This window comes from Teleopsis dalmanni, chromosome 2 (genome assembly GCF_002237135.1).
Source record: "Teleopsis dalmanni isolate 2A chromosome 2, ASM223713v2, whole genome shotgun sequence".
Taxonomy (NCBI): Eukaryota; Metazoa; Arthropoda; class Insecta; order Diptera; family Diopsidae; genus Teleopsis; species Teleopsis dalmanni.
Genome location: NC_051847.1, coordinates 238,497,132 through 238,507,365, shown reverse-complemented (window position 1 = coordinate 238,507,365; position 10,234 = coordinate 238,497,132). Strand labels below are relative to the sequence as shown.

The following is a 10,234-nucleotide window of genomic DNA, read 5'->3' as shown; positions in this document are numbered from 1 at the left end:
ATAATTAAATTTAAATTAGAAAAATAGTTCAAAAATAATCTGATTGCCATGATTGACATCGAGCCGAAAACAGTGCGGCCTAATTCAGTGTACGAGTCGCAGAGGACATGTATCCTTAACACAAAAATTGCCTGAACTTCCTGTACGAGCACATCGACTATAAACAATTACATTACGACATTTTGTGGATTAAAACTATCGACAGCCAGAACTTAGAGTATCACGAGCCAAAGCCCAACTGCAAACCCAGTGCCAATGTAAATATATGCATGAGTAGGTTTACATCCACATTAGCAGTATCTAACGCACACATCAATAAGCCTATTTGTATTAAATAATAGAAACAAAACAATTTATTGGTAACACCTTAAACTAATAAACCCTTAAGGATATTTTGTGGAGCATACGTAATATGCATTACCAAGGCAAATAACAAAAATGTTGCACATGACGTGTAACTCCAGTAATAACCAGCGTGGACGTACGTCGTATAATCTTGTAAATTCGGAAAATAAATAAAATATTTTATTCAACGGATTTAATTTAAATAATTTCACGTTTAAACAGTTTTCATAATGGCTGATGCAGTACCATATTCGGATGAGGATAATTACGCAAATGAATCCTTTGAAAACGACAGCGACACCGACATACCAGAAATTTCCGATTCCGAGGATGAGAGTTTCTCAAAGAATAACAAAACCAAAGCGGTAAATAAGAATGCAAATATTTTCTTAAATAAAATTAATATTATTAACTTAAATTACCTTAATTACATATGGATATGGATATGGGTCTATGAGGGTGACGGCACTCCAATTGGAGGCCTGGATGCGAATGCAAATGAAACAATTGATTTTTATTCAGTTTTGAATTAATTTTATGTGAAAAATGAAAGACCCAATTAACAATTGGAATAACAGTTCAGCTTAAAAGAACAAAATCATGTAACCTAGTTAAGATATAGTGCGTGCTATTCGTTCTCCTTGAGAGACCCACAATTATCAATTATTATATTTAAGTTTGTACAGCCTCTTACTTAGAGCCATCATCGTTGTACATGAGGATTTGTGATAACTATTAAGTTAAGAAACCCCAACTTGAACAAATAATGTACTCTATTTGAACTATTGTAAGTTACACATTTTTTTTTGACACAGTTTTTGTTTCGTTTTGTTGACCTCTTAATCACCTCCTCCTCATATTCAAGATTGTTCCCCACGGTACCGTTTTCACATTACTTCGGGAAGCAACCCTTATTCATTGACTTTCCATGCTGTCTATTTCTTGTAGAATATGCGTCCAGGCCCTTATTTCTGTTCTCATTTGAAAGGTCTCCATGCAGCTTTTTGGTAAGCTTAACGCATTTTATTCATTTTTCAACAGGCTCTTATTCTAAAAGGGAACAGAATGTTATTCTTATTAAGCTAAAAAACACCAGTTTGAAACAACCGATTAATGTACTCGGGTTATGCTATTATGAGTGCAAAACCTTCGACGAGTGTTACCCCTTCGGTGAGTGTGGCGCACAGCTCCTGATCATTATGTTCAAGTTTGAACAGTCTCTTATTCTTAAAGCCTGAAGCTATACATCGTGATTTATATTATATATCAAGGTAAAAAATCACGTCTTGAAAGTATAAAATGATATAATTACTAAGGGTAACGCACAGCAGCCCATCTTTATGTTAAACAGACTCTTATTCTTAGAGAGAACGGTTGTATATTACGATAATTTCTCTTACACTAACAAAGAATTCTTAGTACATGAACTAATTGCTATGTCTTTCTTACCTTTCTTTATTTTGTACTTCAAGATCTTCTATCACATATAAGAATATCTATTACTTTTACTTTGCAGTTATATGCTTACACCAGGAACCATATAATTGGCAATGATAGTCTTGACAATACGGATCTAGTGCGGTACACAAGTTCATCGGACGATGAAGATGATGTTGTTATTAGTGAGACAATTGCTGAAATCAATACTGAACCTGCAAGTACTCGTACCACAGCTGAGAGTACGAATACTGTAGAAGCAATGCAAATACTAGAAGAAGAATTTCCTAACGCTTTAATGATAGCTGAATCTATTGATATAGTAAAACTAACAAGATTAGAAACTGATTATAAATTATATAAAGAAAAGCAAGAAATTGAAGATTTATCTACCTCTGTGAAACATGATTTAAAAATGAATGAAATAGAGTTACAAGAAGAAACACTTGTTAGTGAAAATTCTATGAAACCACATATCGTTTTAAATAACGCCGATAAAAATGAACATCAGACAACTGACTTAACTATTAAAAGTAAAGAACTTCCCACAATGAATTCTGAAAAGGAAGACATAAATGTTAATTTAGAGAGTTCACGGGACACTGAATCTACAAATAGAGAACTAAGTGTCATTACCGAAACTGAATCAATCAATGATACAGACGATTCAAATTTTGAGTGTCACATTACTAGTAATACACCAACAAGTTTCAATACTGAAGATTATGCCTTTCATTTGGAATTTCTGAAACGAAGTTCATGTAGCAATAAAGTCAGGTATGAAATTAAGCATATAGATTTTAACTTTATTTGTAGAATATTTTTGAGATATGGATAAATCTATATATATACTAACTAACCTAACTTCTTTTACTTACACCTAAATAACTATAAATTTTTTTTTGGAATAGTAGATATAATTATCTTAATGGGATTGTGATCAAGGGAGGCGAAGAGAAGAACTTAGTCAAATATTAATAGAGTGCAATACTTTTATGTCAGATACATAAACTATCAATCTTAACATATCTCTACCCAATGCTGACTTTGTTTCTTATAACAATAAATTTTAAACAGATGATTATAATGTCGACACGAACAGTAGACGTCTCTCTTTACATTTCAACCGTTAATCTCTTTTAATCAAAATCTATTGCAATCGAGACAACTTTATTGAGATTAAGTATCAGCCTAGGATAATTACAATCCATACCAATCCAAGCCTTCTTCGGAACTAAGTTTGTTTCTCAACAGGTTTCTGAACATGCATTCGTCATTTAAGAAAAAAACATATGTTTCCATTACAGGTAAAACTTTTCGTACCCAAGTAAGATCAGGAAAAAGCTAGTTAATTACTTATAACATTAAACATATTCATCCTAATCAATTCTAATCACAGCTATATTTAAGTTGAAGTCCTTTATGTTCCGTACACACACCTCTTTGAACCGTGTTGATATTCTTTCTCCATTGAAAAGAATCCTTTACATTAACTCGGACTATTTTCTAATAGCACCCCACACACAACCAAAATCTTTTCCCCATATCTTTCCCTAACAAAGGGTTTTCACTAACAGAGCCTTTTATTTAATCTAAATTAAATTATAGTTAATATTTTGACAGTTGAGGTTTGAAAGTAATCTTCCATTTTGAACAACTATGGGGCTTACCTTACTTATCTCTTTAGACAACTCTAGTAAACTATCTGACTTAAAGTGTAAACACTATAAGTATTATTAAATCAACTATGCCCAGCTTTTCTACTTCTGTCACTACTTTTCTTTCTTCACATATTGTATTTAATATTAGGTGTCCATATAGATTTAAAATATTAGCATTGGAGACAATGCTTATAATCAACATTTGTATACTTATGAGTAGGCGTCAAGTTTTAGTTAAACCCTAAGAGGAGGTTTTTGAATTCTCCATCAGGGCGTATTGCTTTAAGAACTAATAACCGAAAATTACACATTTCCTACAATTTTAGAGTACATCGTAAAAGCTGGACCTTTACAAATGAACGTATGCGAGAAATAGAACGTCAAAATCATATTTTACTTAAAAAGATATTGACTCAGAAGCCAACATACACAACCAGTAACAGCAAACCCATACAACCTAAGGTAACAATTTTATTTTAACCAAATTAATTTCATTTAAATTCATATTTAATTTACACATTTTAGATAAGCAACTTACCACCTGGTATTCGAATGACAAGTTCAGCAGTTAATCGAAGAAAACAGCAACGCCAGATAGACATGGACAATCAAGTACTTTGGAGAAAATTACAAGCAATATCAGGCCGAAGACCAATGGTCTAAATTTACAAAACGCAGTAATGACGTGCAGAGCTGTAACATGTGGGGCTTATGGGACAATATTACGGGATAGGATGTGATAAAAGCAGAGGTTGGTGGTTGGATTATGAAAATGTAAGCAGGAACTTAAAACCTGAAGTTATTTGTCTGTAATATATACGCATCTTATTGATTTTAATATTAATTACAAAATAAACTCAAAGTATTGAAGACAATTCAAATTAAAAAAGTGAAAAAGATGATACATATTTTAAAGTACATATATTAATTATTAAAAACTTTTTACTTTCACATATAAAATACATAGATTAAACAATTAAGTCAATAAAAAATGTAAATACATAAAATTGGTTAGACGATATGTTAAAAATTGTAAACTAATTACGCTAGGAGGCTGAAGCCCAAAAAAATTCGTCTACAAAAAGTTTTAGTGGAATACACAAAACTGTAAAATAATTAAATAAAATTTAATTGTTTTAAGAATAACTAAATTTTAATTTCATTTTCAGTATTCAAGAATGTCTCTCCTAAGGCCTTTACCGCTTTAAATGCAGTTTCTCCATTTTTCCTTAAAAACTCTTCTTCATTGGTTTTTTTAATTTTTTCACGTCTTTCCAACTCTCGATAAATAACTTGTCCAATCTGCAAAATTTCATATATTATAAAATAATATACATATTATTAGTTAAATTAATTAACTAATTAATTATAATTAATTAAAATTAATTATAATTAATAATCGTGGCTTACATAAACGTCGATAGCTGCGTACATTAACTGATTCTCGTCCAGCGGAATTACATGCCATTTACTCATGCGTACCTTTTTACTTTTATCCATTGCCTTCTCAGCCTAAAAATAGAGGTATTTTTCAGTGAGTTTTGCTTAGAATTAATCTTATATTGTACATATGTTATGTTGCACACTGTACTTACAATATAATTTGCTAAACGCTCAAGACTCCAGCGGCCACCAGTTTCACAAACTGCATTGCACCACAATCCCAAATCTACGCATTTCGCAATTAGGATGTCAGCATTCACTTCAGGAAAATCTCGTGCCAATTTCCGAAAGTCACTAACAATTATGGTAAACTTAGATATCACAAAAAAAAAGTTAACAAAATAATTATTTTTACTTCTTTATGTTCACACCATGTAATCTAACTTTGGGATGCTTCAACAAAGCCATTAAAGCAGCTGGAAGTTTTTTAAGATTCGTCAAATGAAACACATAACAGCAATTTTCTTCAACACAGACTTGTATAACAGACGATTTCCCCGGTCCTGTTTGGAATGAAAATGGCCACTCCATATCAAAGGACAGTGGAACCACTTCTAAATGTGTTTGTTTGTCAACCCATTGCCTGCGTAAGACAAACGTAATTAGTAACTTTTGAAATGAAATTAAATTTAATATATTTACATGACAAAATCAGAAGCTTCTGCAATTTCATTTCCTTCAGTAAAGTATTTTATTTTTCCTTTATATTTAATAAATGGCAATTTTTTCTCTATTTTTTCTGGTGAAGGTGTGCCGTCTGCCATAGATTTGGTACTTCTTGTTAATCTTGCACTGCGTCTTTTTGGTGGATTTTCAACGTTTTCCTATAATAAAACAGAAAATATTGCAATTTGCACGTAAGCAGTTTAATTTGTTATCTCAATCGGCATCACCGACCGGTTACTAATCGCACTTAAGCGATTTATTTTCTTATTTGCGTTACTAATAGTTTGTTAATAATTGCAATCTTTACATCAGCAGCAGCGTTATCCAAACTTTTTGAAATCAGTCTTTTTGACATGATGCTATATTTTATGAGTTAATAGTACAGTCTTTTAACACAAACAATAAATTGTCAATAAGAAATGAAGTAAATAATTATGCACTACAAATATGCACTTCAAACATAAAATGTATACAAAAATAAACACATTCCCGCCAAAAAATAAATGGCTGTATTCACACCCAAATGTGAATTAAACTGCATATCAATAAATACACGAAATAGTTCGATATGACATACTAATTATATAAAACATACTTACATTATTCAATTTAAACATATTTTTGTGTTTTATGAATAATAATAATACAATACTAATAAAATAAATAAAATTTGGGAAATATTTAAAAAAAATGAATAAAAGTAATAAGTTGGCAACGCGAGCAGCTGTTTGAAATGTCAGCGCCGCTGTACATGTAACCAAAAACATTTGTATTCTGAAAATCACATCTTTTAGCGCTTAAAATATATTTAACAGAATATAATTTTTAATATAAAATGGATACAATAGTAAATGCACATTTTATATCTGAAAAGATATCCAAAATACGTTGGATACCAGAAACTTTAAAAGATAGTAACCGCTTTTTAACCGGCACTTGGGATATGTCCACAAATTTCTTGCGTATTTGGCGCTTTCAAGGCAATGAGTATCCAGAAAACTTCAATGATTGTGTTCCACGTTCAAGTGATAAAATACCTTTTGTAGGCGACATAACTGGTTTGGAATTTGTTACAGATGAAGTAGTAGCCACAACTTGTACTGATGGTAAAATATAAATGTTATCATAAAAGAACGAATAAATTTTAACATTTCTATGTTTGTAGGCCACTTAAGTTTGGTTAAAATAAAACGTGCTGTTGAGGAAGATGTGCTCGAAATTGATGGACGCAGTAATCTATTACATAAATTTGATTTAGCAGACCAAGCGGCACCATGTACTGGGCTCTCTATATATGCTAAAGATGCAGCAACTGTAGGTGAGGATGGTCGACTCAATATTATTGACTGTAGCACATTACGGGAACCACGTTGTGTAATTGAAGCAGATAGTTGTGCACTTACTGCTGTTGCATATATAAATCCACAAGAAGTTTTAACTGCTAACCGTATGGGTGTCATACGTATATTTGATGTGCGTACTGCAGCTAAAGCAACTGAATTTCCATCATTCATGATCTCCAGTGAAGATGACAAGCGTTCCAATTCTGTAACATGTTTAGGTTCACATCCAACGCAGCAACATGTGGTACTGGCTGGTTCAGAAGAAGGTTCTATAACCGTATGGGATTTGCGACAACCTGGCATTCCTGCATCTTACCTAAGTGCACATACAAGTGCTATTACAGAACTTGCCTTCCATCATACTGATCCAACGAAGCTTTTTACTGCTTCAGAAGATGGTGAAATGTGGTTATGGTCGCAACATATGGTAACAAGTATACCTAGTTTTATTGGTTTGCAAAAAGAAGAAACTGAAAATCCTTGGTTAAGCGGTGAACGTGCCAAAAATCGAATAAGTGTTACTGCACTGATATCAAATTTACGCAAACCCATTAATTCATTCGACTCGAACGGATCAAAAATCATATGCAGTAGTGATAGTGAAGCTATTTACCTAATTGATAATATTCTCTAAATGATTTACTGAACCAGAAACGTTAATTTCTAAAATAATATATTATATATTAAGTTATTAATAAAGTCACATAATTATTAAATTTTTAAGAAAGTTGTGAACATAAAATATTCATTTGAAGGAATGAATTCTGTCTTGATTTTACTTTTACTTTTTACTTTTATTTTTTAACATCAATTTTATAATTATTATTATTATATTTCAAAAGTATGTGATAAATAATTATTTGTTAGTTTTTAAAAATTTTCTCTATGGAAGATTATAAAACAATCTTTTTGCAGTAAGAGACTTTTGTATCTTAAAATTGTTAAAATTTTGTAAAATTCCTGTATTGACTTGCTTGCCGCACTATTGCTTGCCATCCCAATCTCAATATGATCAGCAAGACACTCCGTTCACGTTGCATTTGTGATCTGATAAATCTGTTTTTGTGATATGAATAAATCGTAACCTTTTGTAACAGTCCCAACATCAGTGAAATCAAAAACCAACGAGAGGTAATAGCTCTCCATATAGATCCAGATCGCAGTTGCACAACAACAAAGTTTTCAGTAGGTCATCGATTGATATCTCTAAAGAAGAGAGTCACCTTCCTCGTGCAGCAAGAATTATCCTAATTGAATTGAGATCAGGGTAAATATTGGTTTACTGAGCTTCAATGTATAAGATTAAATTTATTATATGGATCTTTATCAACCAAACTAGTGAGAGGTATAGTATACGCTTGATGATTCATCTGGCATACGAATCCTCACAGAAACCTAGAGACTGCAACAGTTAAAAAAGGTATAAAGCACTTAAGTCTTTGATATTATGGACTACCTTCTAAATTCAACATTAAACCAGCTTAAGGATCGTTCGTGTCAAATAATTTTAAATATATGAGGATATATATATGAGGATCTCGGTACAATGAATAGACACTTAACGGAAAACACATATCACCTCACATTTCCCAGTAAGTCACTATCAGATCGTTTCATAAAAAAGAGATGTGCTGATGAGCTCGAATAAACTATCCATAATTATAATAATAAGTGCTAATATCAAACACATTAGCTCACAGTGGAGCATTTTAGGAGGATTTGGTGATAGATCTCCCCTTTACAATGTAATACATAATATATACATAGAGATCTTAGGATTGACTCAGGGAAAAAATATATCAGAGACAGAGCTCTAAAATTATTTACTAAAGTTGATACGCTAATTAACCCCGCCCTAACAATCCTCAAGTCCACTTCTGGACTCTCAGGAAGATATGCTGATTTAAGGTCCATCATTAACTAAAAGACAAATAAATGATATGTTTTTTTTTAGCCTAGTTAAAGCCTAGTGTGGGGTAGAGATAAGCCCCCCAGCCATTATAGAGTACCATAAAAGTGAGTAATAGCACTAACTCAAGAAGAAGAAGAATCAAGAAGAAATTATTTTTTACTATATCAATCTTGATTATATTACTAAACGCCAGTTTATATATGTAGAAAAATTATTAAAATTTCTAAACATAATTAATTAAATATAGAAATATAAGTTTGAATAAATATTTTATTTATATATATACTTTTTATTTATTTTATTTTTTTTTTTTTTAAGATAAAAAATTATTTGAAGCACTTTAAGAAAAAAATATTTGTTAAAGACAAAGTGACTAGAGTCTTGGAGAGGTTGAATTCTATATAAAGGCTGTTGGAGGATATGTTGATTGGTGTGTCAGGATGTGGTGGGTATAATATGGATTGTAAGGCTTAAATCAAAGCACCTATTTTTTATATAAATAATATTATTATTCTCTACTAATTAATTAATTATTTTTAAAATTAGCTCGATTATTATTTTTTTACTGGAATGCTTCATAATTTTTAAATATTTATGCGTGTTTTGCATCTCTTTTTGAACATGAATAAACACTTAACTTAATTAATTAATATTAAATACTTAAAAATAAATTTTAAAATAAGTTACTAAATAAATCAATTAATTTTAAATTTGATTAAATTTCTTCGCTTAAATTTACTATATACATTTAACCTTTTTTGTTGTAATTTTAAATTGAATTTGAGCATTAAACAAAATTATTTGTTGCTTTTGCTTTTTTCATAAATTTTCCATATTTTTATAAACATTTGAATTAATTTTTTATTATTGATTATTAGCACAAATGACGTGAAATATATTTTATATTGTAGAATATTGAATAATTTTTTAATAATATTTGTCATATTATTTCGTTCTTATATATCACGTCTTCAATAGAATCTCTCCAATTTTGGTTTGTTGAGTGCGCAAAAATAGTACCCGGAATAATTTTGGGTGCCGGGTGAAGTGTAATCGCTGATGCCATAATTTCCGTAATCGTAGCTACTGCTGCCTATGTGAGGGTGGGTGGGATGAGCGTGGTGGGTGTGTGCATGTGCATGGGGGTGATAGTGTTGAAAACCGCCTGCACTGCGTGGCTTTTGTCATGTGATTAAATTATTGCCATTATTGTTGGTGCCATGAACGCGCATGTGCCGGTTTAAATTGCCTGATTGTGAAAATCTGTAAATGGTTTTATATATTCAATTATTAGACAATATAAAATAGTATGTAAAAATTTCATTTATATATAAATTTTTCACGATTGATATTTATATAACCTCACAAAACATTATTTTAATGATAATTTAAGTAAATTACTTTTTATTAAACTATTAAATTAATTT

General features: G+C 30.9%; 3 protein-coding genes across 5 annotated transcripts; 2 read left to right on the top strand and 1 right to left on the bottom strand.

Moving 5' to 3' along the window:
• The first annotated feature begins 575 nt into the window (after positions 1-575).
• Positions 576-4,106, top strand: LOC119677079 (protein hemingway). The gene is made up of 4 exons (XM_038088347.1): positions 576-710; positions 1,862-2,559; positions 3,770-3,905; positions 3,969-4,106. Exons 1-4 carry the CDS (start codon positions 576-578, stop codon positions 4,104-4,106), a joined length of 1,107 nt encoding a protein of 368 aa, XP_037944275.1.
• Positions 4,107-4,459: 353 nt separating this feature from the next.
• On the bottom strand, positions 4,460-6,179 carry LOC119680810 (Werner Syndrome-like exonuclease). 3 transcript variants are annotated; one of them, XM_038093799.1, is made up of 6 exons: positions 6,152-6,179; positions 5,529-5,710; positions 5,242-5,469; positions 5,039-5,180; positions 4,854-4,955; positions 4,460-4,745 (listed from the first exon to the last, which is right to left on the bottom strand). In XM_038093799.1, exons 1-6 carry the CDS (start codon positions 6,167-6,169, stop codon positions 4,590-4,592), a joined length of 828 nt encoding a protein of 275 aa, XP_037949727.1. In that variant the 5' UTR covers positions 6,170-6,179; the 3' UTR covers positions 4,460-4,589. The 3 variants fall into 3 exon arrangements, with proteins under 3 accessions (XP_037949727.1, XP_037949726.1, XP_037949728.1); XM_038093798.1 differs by lacking the exon at positions 6,152-6,179 and adding an exon at positions 5,860-6,004; XM_038093800.1 differs by lacking the exon at positions 6,152-6,179 and adding an exon at positions 5,784-5,875.
• Positions 6,180-6,287: 108 nt separating this feature from the next.
• LOC119680752 (nucleoporin Nup43-like) lies at positions 6,288-7,599 on the top strand. Its single transcript, XM_038093715.1, has 2 exons — positions 6,288-6,658; positions 6,718-7,599. The coding sequence occupies exons 1-2, from the start codon at positions 6,388-6,390 to the stop codon at positions 7,527-7,529; spliced, it is 1,083 nt and encodes a 360-aa protein (XP_037949643.1). The 5' UTR covers positions 6,288-6,387; the 3' UTR covers positions 7,530-7,599.
• Positions 7,600-10,234: the final 2,635 nt, after the last annotated feature.

What these genes read in the sequence shown, in the direction of transcription:
- LOC119677079 (XM_038088347.1), top strand. Translation starts at nt 576, where the DNA reads ATGGCTGATGCAGTACCATATTCGGATGAGGATAATTACGCAAATGAA. An exon ending in AGAATAACAAAACCAAAGCG is followed by an intron (nt 711 to 1,861) that starts GTAAATAAGAAT and finishes TTTACTTTGCAG; the next exon opens with TTATATGCTTACACCAGGAA. An exon ending in TCATGTAGCAATAAAGTCAG is followed by an intron (nt 2,560 to 3,769) that starts GTATGAAATTAA and finishes CTACAATTTTAG; the next exon opens with AGTACATCGTAAAAGCTGGA.
- LOC119680810 (XM_038093798.1), bottom strand. Translation starts at nt 5,907, where the DNA reads ATGTCAAAAAGACTGATTTCAAAAAGTTTGGATAACGCTGCTGCTGAT. An exon ending in GAAGCTTCTGATTTTGTCAT is followed by an intron (nt 5,470 to 5,528) that starts GTAAATATATTA and finishes TGTCTTACGCAG; the next exon opens with GCAATGGGTTGACAAACAAA. An exon ending in AGCGTTTAGCAAATTATATT is followed by an intron (nt 4,956 to 5,038) that starts GTAAGTACAGTG and finishes CTCTATTTTTAG; the next exon opens with GCTGAGAAGGCAATGGATAA.
- LOC119680752 (XM_038093715.1), top strand. Translation starts at nt 6,388, where the DNA reads ATGGATACAATAGTAAATGCACATTTTATATCTGAAAAGATATCCAAA. An exon ending in AGCCACAACTTGTACTGATG is followed by an intron (nt 6,659 to 6,717) that starts GTAAAATATAAA and finishes CTATGTTTGTAG; the next exon opens with GCCACTTAAGTTTGGTTAAA.